This window comes from Podarcis muralis, chromosome 6, assembly GCF_964188315.1.
Source record: "Podarcis muralis chromosome 6, rPodMur119.hap1.1, whole genome shotgun sequence".
Lineage (NCBI taxonomy): Eukaryota > Metazoa > Chordata > Lepidosauria > Squamata > Lacertidae > Podarcis > Podarcis muralis.
In genome coordinates, this window is record NC_135660.1 from 5,879,358 (window position 1) to 5,899,419 (window position 20,062).

The window sequence follows — 20,062 nt, forward strand, 5'->3', positions numbered from 1 at the left end:
TGAGCTCCAGCCTATTTAAGCGGGGTAACATTCAATAATGTGCCAACACACCCCTGCTGGAGCCTGAAATGGTACAGGCCATTCTGCCACCTCATTCTGTACCTGTAAGCCCCATGCAGTGTGTGGTAAACCAAGGATGAAGTGAGCAAACTTCTGTGTACTATACAAGTGAGCTCAGTTGTTGGTCATGAAAATGTCTGAAGCTGTTGGTGTTCCACTGGGGAGTTGCCTTTGCTGATTTTGTCACGTCCTATTACAGCTTCTTCTTTGCTTCCTCAGCTTCAGAAGTTTATCCAGTGGCTAGAGGAGGCCGAAGAGGAGTCATCCGAAGGGGAGCAGAACTGACCTGGCAGCCTCTCTCAGAAAGAGATGCTCCCTCTCCCTGCTTCCAAGAGGGAGAGGGCCGCAGTGCCAGACCTTGCCTGGCGAAGCGGCGGAGCGAGCAAGAGCGAGACCCGGTGCATGGCGTGTACGTGGGGGACCTGAAAATCAAAGCTGACTGACAATCCCATTGCTGTTTATGTACTTAGCATCTTCCCCTGAAAAGGCACCATACGCAGGACAGTGAGAGAGCAGTCAGAAGGAAAAGCCAGAGACATTTGTAATGTTAAAAGATTTTTCTGAGACGTGTATGTGTGAGGGTGCGTGTTTGTATGTGTGTATACAAACACACAAACATGTATGTGTATACACACAAACATCTATGGTGCTGTATAAGGAAGCTGTCCACTGGGACGGGGGCTTTGCTGCTGCTGGAGGTGGTGACAGAGGCAGATCCAGACCGATTTCCATGTCAACCTTAACCCTTGGGGGCTTTGAGCCACTTCAGATTTGCATAGAAGACAGTCCCGTAAGACCAGATGCCCCAGGAGCCCCTGACTTTCCTGTAGTGCTGCACGTGCAGTGGGTGTCCCCCCTAGTTTCCTTGAAGGGAACAGCTGGTAAACAACATGAGGCAGGAAGAGAGTTCAGCAGCCCAAAGTCAGGGCTGATACCCGAAGCCTCTGCTGCAGATGGAGGTGGAGCTGTTCCTGGATCTGGAGAGATTCAGAAGAGAGGTGGCTTAGCTTCCATTTTAGCTTGGAGGTCCACTTGGCAATGCAGCCTTTGCCAGAATCACAGAGCCTTTTCTGTTTCAACTTTTGTTCATACAAAACGGGGAAATGTTCACCTACCTCACCAGGAGTTCATTCATAAATGAAAAATCTGTAGCAAGCAAGTGTTGTTTTTACGCCCCTGATGGTGGGAGCCTTTTGTCTGCGTCAAGCCTGCTTACTGACCAATCTTAACCCTTTGGATCGGGAACAACAGATCCACACCCAGCTGCAGCAGAACAGATGTTCTTGGTATCTTACCAAGACGCTGCTGGAGTGTGTCCTCTGCAGCATTTGACAGGTTGCTTCAGAACCCTTTGGGAGTTCTGTTTTGGCCCTTGGGGACACTCACACGGCATAGATGCAAGTTAGGTCAATCACACATGCTCCACATAATTCGAGAGATTTTCCAGCCATGCTTTATATAGGGCATAACCAAGATGGTTCCTTCTAGATGTTGTGGGACTAGAACTCCCATCAGCCCCAGCCACCGTGACCAGTGATCAAGGATGATGGGAGTTGTAGTCAAAGCAGCATCTGGAGAGGACTGCATTGGCTAGCCCTGTTTTATATAAGAAACACTTATGTTTCCTCTTAAATACTGACATCAGAAGGCCTGTGGTTCTGGGTTTGGCACAGGAGTGTGTGGTAGCACGTTCTCCCTGCCCTGGCACCATTCTCATAATTCACAGATTCCTCAAGCAGCCGCCTTCTCTTGAGTTGCAGGTCAGCATCCATCCTTCTGCTAAAAGGGAACATGAGGCACAGCAGGCAGTTGCCTGCGTCTATCAGTCCGTCTGACTTGTTGATCTTGTTCCTTCCGGGAAAGGGCTGCAGTCTGTCTAGAGGAAGGGAACCCGAGCTTTGCCAGTCTGGAGGTGGCTGTAACCATTGGTGCTGCTGTGCCATGCCGGCACATGTGGACTGCCAGAAGCCTCTGGGGGAGCATTGCCTGCTGGGATGGAAGCTCTTGAACATTGGCGGTGGTGTTGGGCTCTTCTTGTCGTCACATCCTCTTGTAAATGTTGGGAAAGACGATGTGCTTTTTCTGTGTCTGCCAATATTTAATTTGGGAAGTAATTAAACATCCCTTCCGCAAAGAATGGGCTTTCTGTTCTGTAATATGTCGGCATCTGAGCAAAAGTCTTGGGTAGGCCTCATTGGTCTGAGGCTCACAGATTACTCCACATACGAAGAGTCTCTTAAATCCTGTTTACATGTTGCTCAATTGGTGTGGTTGCCATAGCTCCTGCAGTACCTGAAATGAGTTCTGCCCGTGTGGTTCACGTTCTTGTTATGTTTACGAACCGCACAAATGATGTCTGGACCCTTGGGAGGCCCACCACTAATGCATGGTTCTGCCGTTCTGCCTCTCCATACCTGCATGGAGGGGAACGAACAACCACAGAGGTAGTGGCAAATGTAGCAATTAAAGGCACGTCGAATGGGGAACTTAAGGTCCATTCCTTGTTTTGTGTGCTGAACAGGAGTTCCAAAATCCTTGTTGTGACTGGATTCCAGTCAGTGACTTAGTAGGGATTTTAAGTGGATTAAAGGGACTGGTAACTTTTTCAATTAAGAGATACATGCCATTCTGGGAAATCAGAAATACTAGTAGCTGTCCTATTTTGGGTAACGTGACTGATGGGGTGGCTATAACGCAATCAGCAATGGAAAACGACTCTTGGGTGAGCTTCTGACCTGAACCACAGCAAGGCTGGCAGAATTGGGAAGGTGGTGGTGAAAATGTATTTACGGTAACCAGTCACACACACACACACACACACACACACACACACACACACAGTTGAAAATGGGCACTCCAGCATTGGTAATCCAATTCACATGTGATTTAAAAAACAACACCTTTGTCCCAGTTCACAAGTGATAGGATTGCACTTCCCTGATAAACTGTAATCCAGTGATTTCACTACTTATTTCCTGAGATAGCAAATCGTAGCAGAACGTGTTTCTTTCAATCCTGGTGTCATGCGATGCACACATCTTACTTACTTTTGCTATGGGTAAAATTTACCTCTCCTTTTTAATATTAACCTGGTCCCTTGAGAAATGGAGGGTAATGTCTGGCAATTTTGAAGTCAGGGAAGAATTTGTTGTTGTTTAATCTTCTCTCTTGGCTCTTGGAAATGTGTCTGGTTTTATGGAGCATTAAATTGAAAAGAGTTCCTATTTAAGTCTTTGTAAAAATTTTGCCCCTCCTGCAGCGATAAATTCTGTAACTCCCCCCCTGTACACTATAACCGTTTATGGATGCAGATATAACACTCCACACGCTCTAGCCTACTGTGAGCTCTTCAAGTGTTTACAAGCTGTATAAAATGCAGACATTTTAAAATCTCACTGGATGCCTGAGGTTTTCTCTTTTAACAGTTCAAAGGTGGCTTTAAAATGGGTTTACCTTGTAATTCCATATCTGATGGGGGGTTTTTTTGACTAGAGGCAGAGAATACTTTGTGCCACGTAACAAATCTATGTTCTGCTCAAATCCTGTGCTCTGAAAGTACCAATTTTTATTGTGGGCATTGATTGCTAACGTTCAGTCATACTGGAATTGGAGCATTCTCTAGATTTGTTGAACAAAAGAATCCAGCAGTGCCATCCTATGCATGTCTGTTTGGAGGGGGGGAATTCCTACTAGGCTCACTGGGATTTACTCCCAAAGTGTGTTTTAGGCAGCAGGCTTGAGAGTATGAAAATGAAGCTGTTACAAATGATATATCAGAAGCAACCATCTGAAAAACATTTGCACCGTCCAGACCAAGGTTTCCCAAACTTGGGTCTCCAGGTGCTTTTCAACTATAACTCCCATCATCCCTAGCTAGCAGGACCAGTGATCAGGGGTGATGGGAATTGTAGTCCAAAAACAGCTGGAGACCCAAAGTTTGGGAAACCTGTGTTCTGGACGATGTCCAGTGATGTTACTTTTAAGAACCTTTCTTTTGAAGAGTAGCCAAGCCTGAAAACCTAATTTCAAGGTAGACTCTCAATTGTAGCTGAACAACCCTTTATATATTCCTACTTGATAAGTGGAAAAGAAACAGCTTCCCCCCAACCTGGGCCTAGCCTATATGCATGTGGTTTGTGTTCAGCAGTTACACAATTCCCTGAAATAATTATGTGCTGGGGCGTATCAAGCATTTTGCTAGTATAAAAATGAATAATGTTGGATGCGAATCACTCCGTAGAATATATCACAGTCTTTAAATGTGCATCAGCATAACCCTTTATATGAAACGGAGAGGATGTGCTTGCTTCTCTGATGCTGCTCATGCAGTTGCCAAGGTACGAACAGAAAGACAGTGTTGGGCTAGTTGCTGATAAATCTCTTTGGTCAACAATGGAATTTGGACTAGGGGGTAGAATCCTGCCTGTTTGGATTGGCACGGTTCCACTTGAGAGGGTGGGAAACTAGCCTGAGTGCAGCAATGGGAATAACAAATCACAGTGCAAAACACAACCACCCCTGTGCTTGAGGCTATGTGCAAACTGCAATTCCACACAAGTTCGGAGAAGGAATTGTGAGAGTGGCATTGGGCATTGAATTCTGCATTCCTGAAAATCTTTGCTTTAAAATAATGTTTAGCCTTCACGGGTGTGAAGATATGCTTGAAAGCTCATGCAAAGGCTGAAGAAACCTTAGCCACAGGGATTGCTAAGTAAGATTTGTTCAAGGAAGAGGTGGGGCTTAAGACTTGCATATCTTTTTGGCCCTTTCCATGACTAATAGAAGCAGAATGAATAATTCAGAAGAAATTATACAACTGTACCTAATTTGTATAATTAAAAAAGGCTCCAGAACTTGCCTTTTCTTGCTGCATCATTTTAATTTATTTTGTGTTTTTTATTTTAAATCTCTATAAATTTTGTATAAATAAATGCAAGACAGCTTAGAAAAAAGAAATGTCTTTAACACACATCACTTGAGAAGGGGAAATCAACAAAAAAGAAAAAGAAAACATTTGGGTTTTTTTGTATGCTGCTTTTCCACGGTAAACCAAGCAGTACATAGTGTTGTACACTGCATCTGTTTTGCCAGGTGATCTGTTTAAACTGCCTGGTGGCAATTTTATCCATTAAAATAAATATATTAAAAAGTGAAGGTGGCAATTTGATCTATTAAAATAAAATTCCAAAACCCGTAGTTAGATGATACCTCTTACTGGGACCAACCAAAATGTCACATTTGCAAGCTTTCAAGTTATCCAGAATTCATCAGGTAAGAGGTTCTAAAAGGTAGGAACTGGAGGGAAGTGCAAAACTGTTTGTTGTAGCCATACAGTCAGCATTTAGATTGCCCCATTTTCAAAAAGAGGGTGCAGCTATTGCTTCTTTATCCTTGCTTTGTAACCTTATATGTGTAACACCTAGCACAAACTTATTCAGTCTGCAACTTCCACCTTGGAATGAAGTCTAAAAACCAGCCTTATTTGCGTAACATCTTTCCTGATTAAGTGTTCTGGGTGGCTCAAGCATTTGCATATTTTGGTTGCTCAACAATGGATTTTGGAGTTCCTCTATAGATAGAAATCAGTTCACATTAAGATCCGATCACTAGGCAATCAGCAAGCCCCTAGCTGTTGACAGGATCAGGTACAAGTGTAAGCCCTTCTGCAAACGAAAGGAGAAGCAGAAGCAGTCTGACAAGTCTTCATGTGAGAGAATTGGTCTCAGGCATTCCAGAGGGGCACCTACCAGGTAAGAGGCCTTTGCCACTTGAAAGGTTAAGGCGGCAACCTTGCACAACCACTAGCCTTATTGAACATTGTGCTACCTACTTCAGAATAATCACCTACCTAATAGCTGACATAAGATTTAGCTTCCCACCTCACAAAAGGAGAGAGGGGAAATGTTATTAGGAAGTAGCATCTGCTACAGGGCCGGCCCACACATAAGGCAAAGTGAGGGGATCGCTTCAGGCGGCAGGATCCACAGGGGCAGCAGATCCTGATCTTCCTTGTTCTTGATTTTCACTCACCCCTTCTCTGGTGTGGGAGGCACCATTTTGCAGCTTGCTTCAGGTGCCAAAATGTTTTGGGCTGCCCTGTTCTGCCGTTATTGCGTAAATATAAACAAGGTCAGGGTGACAAATCAAATCAGGATGGTTGCAACCTACCATCTGGAAAAGAAGTGGCAAAGACTCAACAGTGTGCATGGACACCTAAGAGAGAAGGGACCACTGGCATCCGTTCAGAACTAGCTGCTCTCAGTCTCTATTCAGCCCAACTCCAACAGGACCGAATCTCCATATAAATTCCGACCCAGCAGCTTGAAATGTCATGCTCTGTCTCCCCATGAGAGCTATTTCCACAATAAATGCGCTAGTTTCTAAGGCGCCTTAGGATTCCTTGTAGCTTCTGCCGCAGCAGAATAATGACTGGAATGCGGTTGCTTTAAAACTGCCTTTTTATCAGTTCTCAGACTGTATTTAAGCTCCAGAACCAACATGGCTATAACAGAAAAACATTAAGCACCCTTCATTCACTGCATCACCAATTAATTTAAAGCTTATCAGTGATCTAATGCTTACTTAAAGTAGCAGCAGCTTTATTTGTAGCGATTTGAGCAGCCACAATTTAAAGTCAACAGACGCTCTGCCTCCACTCATGTGCATATGGTACCAGCAAGAGAGATGGGAAACCACTAGCTCCAAGGGAGCAGGGCCTGCTGGCTAGTCCCAAGAATGCATACTGAGCACCAGTCTTTGAAAACAACAAAACAAGCCTAAGTGAACATTTTTGCTTCTGAGCCAAAGATAGATAGTAATGTTGTTGTTTAGTCATTTAGTCGTGTCCGCCTCTTCGTGACCCCATGGACCAGAGCACGCCCGGCACTCCTGTCTTCCACTGCCTCCCGCAGTTTGGTCAAACTCATGTTCGTAGCTTCGAGAACACTGTCCAAACATCTCGTCCTCTGTCATCCCCTTCTCCTTGTACCTTCCATCTTTCCCAACATCAGGGTCTTTTCCAGGGAGTCTTCTCTTCTCATGAGGTGGCCAAAGTCTTGGAGCCTCAGCTTCACGATCTGTCCTTCCAGTGAGCACTCAGGGCTGATTTCCTTCAGAATGGGGAGGTTTGATCTTCTTGCAGTCCATGGGACTCTCAAAAGTCTCCTCCAGCACCAAGCATATATGCTTGTTTTTGTTTTAACGGGGCTTGGCCTGGGCTTCCTATGGAATGTTTTCTGGTGCTGTATACTTCCCCTCACGCTGCAAGTTTAGCCCTGAAACATCTTACAAACAAAAAGAGATCAGGCCAATGGCCCATCTAGTCCAGCATCCTGTTCTTACAGTGGCCGACCAGATGCCTGTGGGAAACCCTTCAGCAAGACGTGAGCACAAGGCCCTTCTCTCTTACTGTAGTTTCCAGCATTGCTGCCTCCAACCGCGGAAGTATAGAATCAGAGAGTTGGAAGGGACCCCAAGGGTCATCTATTCCAACCCCCTGCAATGCAGGAATATGCAGCTGTCCCGTACGGGGATTGAACCTGCAACCTTGGCATTATCAGCACCACACTCTATAACCAACTGAGCGGGATAGCCCTCTCCTCCATGAATTGTGATACCGTATTTTGTTTCTGTCCTTAACCTTATGCCCCATATACACTTTGCACATACCAGAGGAATGAATGATCAGTTTATTACACAAAATTGAATTTATTTATATCTTCCCTTTTCCTGCTAGGAGATCAACAGAATACTGTGCAGGGCGGACTTGTTTCCATTTGTAATTATGGCATGTATTTTTGTATTCCAAACCGCCCCGTGATCTTTGGTTGAAAGGTGGGGCAGAAATTCAATAAAGAGGAACAGCAAATTTGTCCAATGCTCTCTTAAAGCCATCCAAGTCGGTGGCCATCCCTGTCTACTGTGGGAGGGAGTTCCATAGTTTAACTCTGCTTATCTGTCCTGAATCTTCCAATATTCAGCCTCGCTGGATGTCCATGACTTCCAGTTTTATGGAAGAGAAGTTTCTGTCGTTCAACCTCTCTGCAAGCTGTGCATAATGCCATGCGCATAAAAAACATTGAAAAGCATTGGAAGTACTCAACTGAGGTTCTGTTCCCCGCCCCCCAAAATGACCTGTTTTTGGTGGTGTGTGTGTGTACATATACATATGTATGAATACATGCATGCATACATGCATACATACCCATGATTTCCCCCCAAAAGCCCCCCCCCCTGATGCCATGCATTTCTATCATGGCAATATTTTAGTACCTGTTTTCTACTTCTATGTGGCGCGCTTAGGAGTCCTTAAAGCGGTCTGGGTACCACCTCCCTCGGGGCAAAAGAAATAAATAAATGGGGGGAAAACCTTCCCACCAATAGCCGGCCTCCCCCTGCGAAGAAGCTTCTCCCTGAGGCGCGGCTGCCCCTGGCCATGGAGGCTCCATTCTGCTGATATTCCCTGCAGGGCAGCCCCGGGGACGAGGCGAGGGGACGGGGCCGAGGCCGGCGTCCGCGTGAGGCGGGGCTGGAGAGGCGGCGCTGGCGAGGCCCGGCGGCCGCGGAGGGGAGGAGCCGCCGCCGCCGCCGCCGCCACAGGAGGCGCTGAGGCGGAGGCGGGAGTTTGCGCGGTGAGGCGGCGGCCGAGGGGACCCGGCCGGGAGGCGCGGAGAGCGCGAGGCCTGCGTGGCCCGCCCAAGCCGCCCGCCCCCCTCCGGCTTGTGGAGAGGCCGCCGCGGCCGGCGGGACGCTGGGCTTGGGCTACTGCTAGGCCGCGCCTGGCTTTGCTCCAGGGGTCCCGGTGAGGACGAGCGGCGGCGGCGGCGGCCATGGCGGCGGCGGAGACCAAGATCATCTACCACCTGGACGACCAGGAGACGCCGTACCTGGTGAAGCTGCCCATCCCGGCCGAGCGGGTGACGCTGGGCGACTTCAAGGCGCTGCTCAACCGGCCCAACTACAAGTTCTACTTCAAGTCTATGGACGATGATTTCGGGTGAGACGGAGGCCCCGCTTCCCTCCCTCCCTCCCTCCTTTATCTTCTCCCCCCCCCCCCTTTCAAAATCAACGCCTCGCCACGGACACGTCTGCAGCAGCAGCAGCGGCGGCGGCGGCCAAAGCCCCCGGGATCCTGCCGCAATGAATGGCCCCCTTGGCCCGTCCTGTGTTGCTGACCTCCTCTCCCTCTTTCCCTCTCCTCCTCGCGAGTAGTGAGGGGCGAGCACAGCCTGACTCTAGTGGGACCCCCAACAGGCAGGCAAGAGCTTCTCCTTTCATAGGAGGGGATCCCATCCCCCGGGGTCGTGTACTGCAACCCCCCCCCCCAATGCAGGGATCTCAACACAAGCATCCATGGCAGATGGCCACCCGTGTTTTGCTTAGAAACCTCCAAGGAAGGGGGAGCCCACCAGCTCCCAAGGTTGTCCCCTTCTCTTCCCAGGCTGAAAAATTCTCAAGCCTTTGCAGAAGAGCCGAGGGGAAGGGGAAAGAAGGGGCTTGGGGAGACATAAATCCACCTTAACCAAAGAGGTTAAATGTGGAGTGAACCTTAAATGCTCTTCTCTGCTAGGAAGATCTTCCAGTGGCCAGCCAGTGCCAGAATCGAGGTCTGTGTCTCTTTCTGGCTGCCTCTCACACACAATTCTCCCCAGTGCTCTTCAGGAGAATCCCCATGTCATGTTGGGGGTTCTTTGCATTGGGGATGGAGGACTTGTGGCCCTCCAGATGTTGTTGGAACCCCCCCCCCAATCACACCCAGCTAACATAGGCTGGGAGATGGGTTCCAGCATTCCCTAATTCCCCAGACCTCCCTTGATCTTCCCTCGAATGCATTAGAGCAAGGCACTTTGTAAGTACCCACTCCTGATAAATTTCATTCTTCCTTGAGGAAGGAGATCTGTTGTTTGTGGGAACGGAGGAGTCTTCCAGCACCAGCCTTACTGCCTGCACGCAGCCCAAGCGAGGAGAGCATAGGGCCGCTGGTGACTTGAGTGCGGTTGTAAGAGATGTGCCCCAAGAATCCCTTGCCGGGTCAAGAGGATGGGCTCAATAGTTGCCCTTTCTTTCCCCAGCATTCTCTACAGTGAGTGCACTTCTTAGCTTGTGCAGTGCAGACCCCTGAAAGGCCCTTTGTATGCGGTTACTATCTAAAACTGTTCAGAAGAAGCAGCTACTGTAGAGTCCTGCTCTTTCACCCTGCAGCGCTCCCCAACATCCAGATCTTTGGTGTGTTGGGGACACTGACATCCCAAGGGAAATTAACCATGGTGTCTCTCCTGTCACTGTGCCCCCCCCTCCCTGTTTTGATGCTTCCTTTTGCAGGACAAGGTGGTGTCTCTGAGTAAAATGCAGGAGAGGTTGTTTTCTTTTGGGCTGGCTTAGCTTCCCAAAACCTATTCCTTGTAAAACCCTGCCCTCTGCTCTGATTGTGTTCTGCTCTGGTTTGTGAGCCTCTCCCACAATCCTCTGAAGGCCGTGTAATTTTCCAGACTCTGATTGTATGTCCTAAGACACAAAGAAATTCCTCTTTAAGGAATTGGCTATGTACGGCTGCTGCTCCTTTCCTCCTCCTTATATTTCTGTGACACTCTCTTTCCTTCTTCCTAGGATCTTTCTGTCTCTTGCAAATACATACACACACACTTCACACCTTGCTGTCTTTAACATCCTATCTCTGTGAACCTTTCCTGGTTTCCTGCTGCTCCTAGGGCTCCAGTAGCATTCACAAGATTGAAGTGTTCCTTTGGTCTTTGCTTGTGAGAACTGGACAGCAAGTTTTGTTAGAGCTTCGTAGTCCTACAAAGACATTCTGCTTGTGGCCACCTACCCTGGGGTTGTATCCTTCTCAGAGCTCTTGTTATAAAAGCTGATCTACAAGTGCAGCACAAGTACATGGACCAGCCTTTTTGGGACTGTAGCAATTCACAATAGAAATCGGTATTTGTGTGCATGCTCCCCCATACACAAAACATTTCAGCAAGAAAGCTAAGGTAGAATCTCTCTTTCCATGGGCAGGAAGCATTTCATGTGTGGCACATTTGATTCTGTGACTTTCCCCAACTGCATTCTGATATAGTACAGTCCCATAGCTCTCCCCACCCCAGTCCTCCTGAATTTGCAGATGACTGCAAAGGCTGGTTTTGACCTGCACAAAGCTTGTGGAAAATGTAGGGAGTAAATCAGTAGGAGGCATTTCCCCCCATATAAAGCACAGGCCATGATTTGCTGGCTTTCCTGGCATATGAAAAGTTCCAGGGATGTTGAGTTTTTTTGGCTCACATATTTGCTGGCTCTGTGTTTGCCATTCTTGATTTCAGTATATTGTATCTTGGTCCCTAAGCCCTAATATTTTAGCTGAGTCTGCTGTGTGTTGCTAAACAGCTGTTGCCTCCCAGGCAGAGAGGGCTTGCCCTTTCCTTGGTGGAGGAAATGCTGTGGATATAATGTTTATAAACCAGCACATTAGGATCTTTGAAATCTTACACTGGAAAATAATTGGTGCAGGTCTGTTGCAATCTTGCCATATGGGCTGAAATTCTATAGTGGTAAATGGAACATATGGGAAAAGTCAGGCTATTCATATCCAGCACTTTGGTAGGATAGTGACTAGTGGATCAGAACTTGACCATGGAGACTTGGTTTGAAGCTTTGCTTGGCCAGTATCAATAGCTCAGTTTAAGCTGCTTTATAGGGTTTTTGTGAGGATAAAATAAGAATACCGTGCACCCCCCCCCTAAGTTCTCAGAGGATTGGTGGGATAAAAAATGTAACACAATGATAAAATACTTGATTTGGTGACAAAGATTCAAATTATTTATGCAGAAGAAACTCTTTAAATAAATAGGGTGAACACCACAGTGCCTGTCCACCAGTCAAATGGACACCACTGGCAAAATAGATTCTGCCTGCAACCCCGCTTGATTTTTTCCCCAGAGGGTTGAAGGTGGTAGGGAGGAGACATTGGATGGGAAGGTCATCTCACACAAGCAATGGTTGTCTGCAATGTTAGAAAATAAGATGTGGAAGCTAGGAACTAAATGGCTCATTAAACCTAGGTTATGGGTGCCACAGCAGAGTGTCTAGGCGGTTTTTATAACAAGAATGCAAAGCTGCAAATGAATGAACTGCAGCTACAATCTTATGTTCATTTTTCACATGGTCTAGTTTTCATCTTGGTATGAGCTTAAGAAGTGTGCATGCACACGAAAGTTCATACCAAGAAAAAACTTAGTTTGTCTCTAAGGTGCTACTGGACAATTTATTTATTTATTTTTATATATTTCTACTGCGTCAGACCAACATGACTACCTACCTGAATCTAGTTTTCACCTGAAGACTGAAAAAACAACAACCCATACTTCCCCTGCCTTCCCTCCCTAATATTCTTATGAGGGCTCCTTCTCCAGTCTTAAGAATGGCTGGAAGTGGGGAGGCAGAAAAAGGTCTTTCTTTCCAGCAGTGGCAGTTTTAATCTGAAATCTTAGGCGCCGTACTGCACCCAGAGCTCAGGAACTGCTCGCATTAATGAAATTCCCTGTCGAAAAACGCGCCTAGAACAATGGGAGTTAAGAACACTGGTTTTCGGCAAGAGTATGTACTGTAAAGGTGTACATCAGCTCAGTTTGTGTATTGCACGTTTGCAAAACGTCTGCTTTTTTTTTTTTTTTTTTTAGATAAACAGTGTGGATAGCATGTAAAGCCAGGCCTTAGATCTGCATTTAAATACTACCTTTGCAAGGATACGTTGTGAGTAAAAGAGGGGAAAAGGGCTTCTAGCAAAATATTACTCAGTGGCCTGGTTTGCATGTTACACTAAAGTTTAAACATACTATGGTTAAATGCGTCCATGTTGCTCAAAAGTTCCTAGGGTGCTCCTTTCCTGTTCCTGCTGTTGCCATGCCAGAGACAAGAAAGCTGGAGTCTGGCTTTTCACGTTATCTGAACCTGGGCTCCTCAAAACAAACCGCAATCAGGAACCAGGGTTTACTCTTGGCTTAGTGCTAGAGAAGCCAACCATGGGCCTGAGTTGGACAAAACACAGCGGAGACTCTGGCTTTTGTTATCTGCAGCACGGCAAAAGCAGGAGTTGGGGAAGTACTTTGTGGGAAAATCTTGAGCACTGTTTACAGACACACTGCTCAATCACATTAAATCATAGCTTGCTTTAAGCTATGAGTTAATGCAGGGGTGGGACACCTCTGGACCTCCAGAGGTTGTTGGATTACGGCTCCCATCATCCCTGACCATAGGTCATACTGGCTGGGACTGATGGGAGTTGAAGTTCCACAACACCTGGCAGGCTACAAGTTTCTACCCTTGGCTAACAGGATGTGTGGACAGGGCCAGTTTTCTTTAATATGCAAAAAGGAGATAGGATGTTTAAGAGAAAATGAAAACAGGACTAGGAGATAAATAAGGACATTTATATCTATATAGTCAAGTCAAGTAACCTTTATTGCAATCACATAAGAACATTCAGAATACATTCAGAATAGATAGGCCAGTGCAATCTCGTTGCCACTCCAACGGCACAGTCACCCGCCAAAGGGCAGAAGAGGCGAGCAATCCGCCTCATCTCTGTGGGTTTCCAGCAGGGGCAGGATCCTGTAGCATATTTCGGCGACAAAAAATCAGATAGAGGAACTTAGCTACTGTCTTGGTGAGGTCCTGGTCTCTCCCTTGTAATAAGAAGTGCATGACCTCAGTCTCTGGTTTCCATATTGGAATACATAGATGGTCTAGAAACTGTTGGCAGAGATCATCATACATTTTGCATTTAAGGGCCATGTGAATATCTATATAGTAATGGAACAAAAGATTCCTCAAAATAGCTTGAGAAGTGCATTCCTATATAAGCGTACTTAGAATTAAGTCCTGTTGAGTTCAGTGGGGCTTCCTACTGAACTCAACAGGGCCTAGGATTGCAGCTGAAAGTGGATTACACAGCTCCCAAATCCTTTGCCAGTGTACATTTTGCCAGTGTACATAATGAAGATTTCCACTTCGCGTGAGCATGTTCTAAAATTTAAACAGTACTGGAGAAATATAACAAATATATCATTTAATAAATAAAACAGTTGAATGTTGGATGTCATTTCCATTAATTTTGTTACTTTACTTGAAAGACTTCCATAGGAAACCATTATAGAAACCATTATCATTGTATCAACAACTGCTGGAATAGGCATGACAAAGAATTGTGTCACTAAACTGAAGGCTCTAGAAAACAGTGGGGTTAACTTAGTAGACATAGTTAGTCAGCATGTGGGAACAGAGCCGACATCTGAATAGCTTCATTAAAAACATGTACTGTAATTTGTGAAGTACTTCATGCCTTTTTTACCTTTTACTTTTGAAAACTGCTGTGAGGTAAGCTTGTATTATTCCCAGATTTGCAGATTGAGGAGCTGAAGTGGAGAGGAGATGTCTTGCTCAAGGCCTTGCCAGGAATCTTTGACAGATCTGTCTTTGGAGCCCAGCTCCCCCAGTTCCAAGGCCAACTCTCTTTCACGAGTTCTTGTTACACCTAACAAAGTGGGCTTGAGTCCATGAAAGCTCATGCTGTAATACATTTGTTAGCCTTTAAGGTGCCACAAGACTCTTTGCTGTTCTTGCTACAGATGTTTTTCTTTTAACGGTGGGAATATTGAGTTACATCAGTAAGCAAATCAAGTTGGTTTTTTTTTGCGAATTTCCATATGTTTTGCTGTTCAGGTATCACTAATGTTATTTAAGCAAAGGTTCTAAGGTTCAAATGGAAAAGGTCCTATATAAATGGTAGACAGTAGTGAATTTTGGAGAGTGGTTTGTGTTAGGAGCAGTTGCCTTGGTTTCATAAATGGTTCCACAGAGAGAGAAGGGCAGGGTTTAATCTTGCAGGTCACAAATGGGATGTCTTTTAGATCCCAGCAAGAGCTGAAAGAACAAATGCGGAATGCTCAGGAATGGGCAGTAAACCTTGACTCACTTGGGCCCCAAAGCAGCTAAAACAGCTGTGGAGGAAATTCATCCTACACCCTCATCCTCTTGAGAACTGGGTTGCTTGCAAAGCAATGCAAATTTTACAAGATGTCAACTTAATAAAAGCCACTGTGTGTGTAATAATGGGCAGTTATGTAACGTGGCCCAGTCTGCCTGGGCCTGGGCCCCACTTCTATTCAGAAGAAAATCTCTTTCTCTGCAAGACAATAGGAACACCAGGCCTGGAATGTTGTTGTGCTCAGCCCTGGGCTTCTCAAACAAGAGGAATGAAGAACTGCTAATTTGGAGAAGAGCTTACTGATGTGTCTACTTGAGATTAGCATAAAGACAGAGGGCAGTTTGGGAGGGGGGAAGCTGCAACTCTGTAAATGCATTGAATTTCTCCAAAGGCTCAGGGTGGGCAGCTGTTTTCCCTTCCCTCTTTTATAGTTGCATTAATCCTGCAAGTCAACAATATTCCTGTTTTACAAATGAAGATTCCTAGTCTTTGCAAGTATTATTTGCTCCTGTCACAAGAAGTGGAATGTGATGACGGGGAGAGGCTAGAGCAGGGGTGGTTTGCCTGTGGTGCTCCGGATGTTGTTGGACTCAAACTCCCAGCCGCCCCAGCCAGCATGGCCGGCAGTCAGGGAAGATGGGAATTGTAGTCCAACAACATCTGGAGGGCCACAGGCCAGCCACCTCTAACATACAGAATCCCAAGTTCCATGAGGGAGGGTGTGACACTGATGTGATGGATGAATGCAGAGATGGCAAGGAAGCCCCTGGATGGAGAGAATAAAAAACTACTGACCCCAAAGAACACCTACAGTTGGAAGCATGCATGCCAGGCTGTGGGCAAGAGTGAACCATTTTGTATTAGATCCCTGAGTGATGGATTGGCTGCCGATCTTCTGTTAAGAGTTTTCCACCCCCTGTTTGTTCTAAGGTCCTGTTTGTTCAGCTACATGCATTTCGTTGTGAGCTGAAGTACTGTGTTTAACTGCCTTCTCACTGTTCCAGACAATTTGCCTTTTGCTTCAGGTTGTGTGGTATCTTGTAACTGCTGTGTGCTTGGGTTAAAGTGAATGGCGGTCACCTTTTATATGGTTTTTTTAAAGCCCTTCCCACTACATTCCTCACTCACACACACAGGGACATGAATGGCATGTTGGCATCTTGTTATCTTGTTCAGGCTTCTCCAGGTTTTTTTTTTTAATGCCGGTTAGTGCTTTGTACAGTTGTTACTCTGCTTGTTCTTGTGGTTCTGTCCTGTTTTGCACAGCACTGTTGCTAGGAGTCAGAAGTCCAGCAGGTGTCTTCCTAACTGCTTTCTTCCTAACTGCACATAACAGCCTCTGTTGCAGTGTTTGGGATGGGCACCCTGCCACTTCTCATAAAAGCCAGATAAAACTATCAGTAAAGGTAAAACATACTAAACGCCTGGGCAGTGAGCCTTCCCCTGTTGCAGAAAATACAACAGTACTAGGCAAGCCTCCAGAAATAATATACTCCAATACATATTTTACTGGTCTGCGGATTCATACTGTGACAGTCTCCCAGTGTGTTGCTGATTTGATCTCAATCTCTTTGGTCAAGTTTGCATTCTCACTCTTTCCATCAAACAGAGGTTTCTGTTGTGGCCGTTGATGAAGAGCATGATTACCAACAGAAGCTGATCCTTCTGGTCTTTCCTACATAACATTTCTGCGTTTGGCACTTTGGTTGCCTGTGCCAAGCATACAGCGCTTTACCATAGACCTTTGGGGCTAGTATGACACCCCCTCTTCATTACTAGGAAATTGTGGCAGTTTTCATAGAGTTGGAAGGGATCACGAGGGTCATCTGGTCCAACCCCCTGCAGTGCAGGAATCTCTTGCCCAACATTGGGCTCGAACCCACAACCCTGAGATTAAGAGTCTCATGCTCTACCAACTGAGCTATCCCCTATACAGAAGTTCAAGAAGCATGTTAACGTATCGCAGCTCTAGGGTGATTGGCTAGTGGTGGCGAGGTTGTGCCTGAAGTTCAGCAGTGGGTTAGTAGTAGTGCTGTGCCAAAACGGTTCCTCCAATTTCTCAGAAAGCTTTTCCTCTAGGTGTGAGAGAGGCTTTACAGTTTCAGTTAGTGCAGGGTTGAGCTTAACTTGCCCTTGAGAGATGGCCGTGCGCGGTGTCAATTGGAAGGTATGTTGAGGTCCTGTAGGGTTAAAATATATAATTTTGCATCACAAGGGTGTGAAGACCTGCTCAAAACCTATCAATTTGGCGATTGGAGCAGAAGGTATGTGTTAATAGAGAGATAGTGACACTCCCTTAAGCTGTTGAAGGTCTCCAGGCAGGGGAACGTGTTCATTATCCTGACAGCTGGCAGGCGGTGCAAGGTTGGGACAGCTGTAGGCCTGTACTCAGCTGCTGCTAAGCAGGGCTTCTAGCATTGCCCTATCCTGTGAAAGCAAAAGGGTTTTTCTTCCTAGGTGTTGGACTGCTTCCCCCAAGCCATCAGATTCCTGAATACCAAGCTTGCAATATCTTGCTCTGCTGACAATTGGTTGCATCTACAGTTAGACACTTCACACCCACACCAGAATTAAGAAGTTTGATTGATTTTGGCCATTTTTCTGGATAAATTTTGGAGTCTGTGGCAAGTGATGGGTGGAGAGTGGACAGATACTTTTGTGTGCAGTGGTGAGGAGACTACGAATGTGAGAGATACTTATCAGGATAACAAAGGCAGCCATTCAGATAACATCTTGGGTAGGTCAACTCACAGGGAGATTTGGATTCCTTGCTTATCCTGCCTTCTAGCTATGGCAGCCTGACTTGTTGCTGGAAAATATTTTTGATGGGAAGTACATAGTTAGAAGTTAGAATTTCACCACTCCAATGTATGCCACTTCATTTATTTCTTGAATTTATTTATTAAAATGTATGCAGTATACAGCTTGATTGCAAGAAAACACCTCAAAGTGGTTATAAATATAACCTGCCCCTCACTGTATGGTCCCAGAGAGGGTTACATAAGCAGTCACATTTTAAAACAATGTTCAAGTCATTGAAACCATACATTAAAACCACAATGCTAAAGAAAATCATAGCAACAGAAAAACAGGAGTTGCTTGTTATTATATTATGTATGTATGTGGTTTTATACTGTAAACCACCCTGTGATCCTCGGATGAAGAAGGATTGTATAGAAATACAATAAATAACAAATCACCATCATCTTGAGAGGGGAACTATCTACTCAGCCCAAAGTCTTCCTGTTGACTTACTTGATGTGCTGTTGCACATTCACCTAACCTGGAGAGATCATCTTGGAATTCCAGTTCTCCAGGTAGCTGTGTGTGCTGAATGTGGCCCTCACTTATGAACACATTGCCTTGGGATGCCAGGTAAGGCATTGGGATGGAGACCATTTGTCTTCTCCATGAAAGTAAATGGTGTAGGATTCTTTCCATCGACTTGTATGAGGGGCCATAGTTGATACCCACTTCACCCCAGACTTGGTTGTTCAGGGTCCATCTCCCTTACCACCCAGCAGTAGTACTCCATTGGGGCCCCCTCAGTCACCCCTGCTCTCTCTGTCTGTGCTCTACTCCCATCATGATGCCCAGATCAAAAGAGATGAGGACTCTGGAGTTTGAAGAGGAACCTGGTGAATTAAGGATAGGAGTAGAGTGAGTTGTAACAGCCAGAGTATGAAATTTCAACCAGGAAGGCTTGGGTTTGTCTCCATTGAGACCTGAGGCTTGCTGAACTCATTTGGGACCATCACTGTCTCTACCATAAAATGAGAATAAAATGTGGGAGCAGAGGGAACAATATGTGGCTGAAGGATGGGAAAAATGAAAGAACAACATTGCACCACTGCTATTTTATAAAGTAAACATCAGCTGGCAGGCAGTCTGAAGCCTCTGGGTCGCTAGGCCTGGTATAAATGCCAGGAGCCTGGCCTTCTTGCCTGTACCTGTTCAACAAAGCAGCACCTTCTACCTGCTGCACACCTGGCTCAAGTTTCAGCAAAGGACAACAGGAACCCTGTGTTGCAACCTCACCATCTCAGGTCTAAAACAGGTATGGCCCTAACTGCCCCCCCCCCCCACTCCTATTTGAGAATGCCTGGCTAGGGATTTACTTGCAAAGTAAACAACCCTTCCCCTAACAGAGAAGCAAGCGGTCTTTCTGTTAGTGTGACACAGCGATGAGATAGCTGCTTTCCCCTCCTGATTCTTGCATCTCTTTTTGCAGCTGGTGTTTCCAATTTTAAGTTCCGAGAGATTCCCTGGTCTCAGCTGGTGAGTGAAAATTAGTATCCCAAGTAATTGCTGGTCTGATGACTAAGCCAGGGCTGCTTAATTATCACCCATCTTTCACGGGATGGGTTCAAGGCTGAGCTTTGCGGGACTTCGCAGAGGAGAGAACAAAGAAAGCGCTGCTGGAATTCCCAGTGTGTCAGCCAGACGCTGCTGGTATTTGGCAGCCTCCTCTCACACACATGTGCATGGGGGAAATGTGTTGACGTGGGCAGAGCAGCAAATTGATTTATTTTTATTGTATGTCCTGTTTGAAATCAGTGCCAGGAACCCCTGCCCTCCTAGCAGAGACATTTTCCAAAGAGAGGATGGATCTCCTAATAAATTGCAGTCCTCAAATGATGTTCCACCTTCCCCTGCTTTGTGAACTGCTAGCCATTTGTATCCCAAGTTGACATTTCTTTCTATTGTTGACAGTTTGCAGGAGCCCCATGGCTGTGTCATGCCGCTAGCTGATGATGGCTGCCTCTGTCGCTTGAAGTGGGTTTTGTGGAGGGCCAAGAGAGAATGTGAGGACACTATTTGCAAGCTTTGGATGTGCTGTGTGGCTTGTTTGCTTTATTAATTTCCATTGTTGCTCATCTGGTTGAGTGGCAGGGCTGCCTTGCTTCTGAGCTCCAGGCACTGACTTGCTGGCTCCACCCAGATATTGTCGTCTGGCTCCTTAAAAGAGCCGGGAATGTTCTGCCCTTGAATTACCTTGGTTCGCCTATTGTCCACTGAGGCGCA

At 46.1% G+C, this 20,062-nt stretch overlaps 2 protein-coding genes across 4 annotated transcripts in view; both read left to right on the forward strand.

Annotated features, from left to right (window-relative positions):
- Positions 1 to 4,913, forward strand: part of EIF2B5 (eukaryotic translation initiation factor 2B subunit epsilon) — a 28,752-nt gene extending 23,839 nt beyond the window's left edge. The window contains exon 16 of the mRNA XM_028731760.2: positions 280 to 4,913. Coding sequence (XP_028587593.2) covers positions 280 to 345 — 66 coding nt within the window. The 3' untranslated portion in view covers positions 346 to 4,913. The remainder of the gene's footprint in view (positions 1 to 279) is intronic.
- Positions 4,914 to 8,669: 3,756 nt separating this feature from the next.
- The window catches only part of DVL3 (dishevelled segment polarity protein 3), a 51,986-nt gene continuing 40,593 nt past the window's right edge, over positions 8,670 to 20,062 (forward strand). For 2 of the 3 annotated variants that reach the window (XM_028731757.2, XM_077929651.1), the window contains exon 1: positions 8,671 to 9,055. In XM_028731757.2, coding sequence (XP_028587590.1) covers positions 8,889 to 9,055 — 167 coding nt within the window. In that variant the 5' untranslated portion in view covers positions 8,671 to 8,888. Of the gene's footprint in view, positions 9,056 to 20,062 lie in introns of all 3 variants that reach the window. The other variant, XM_077929650.1, reaches the window with a different exon arrangement.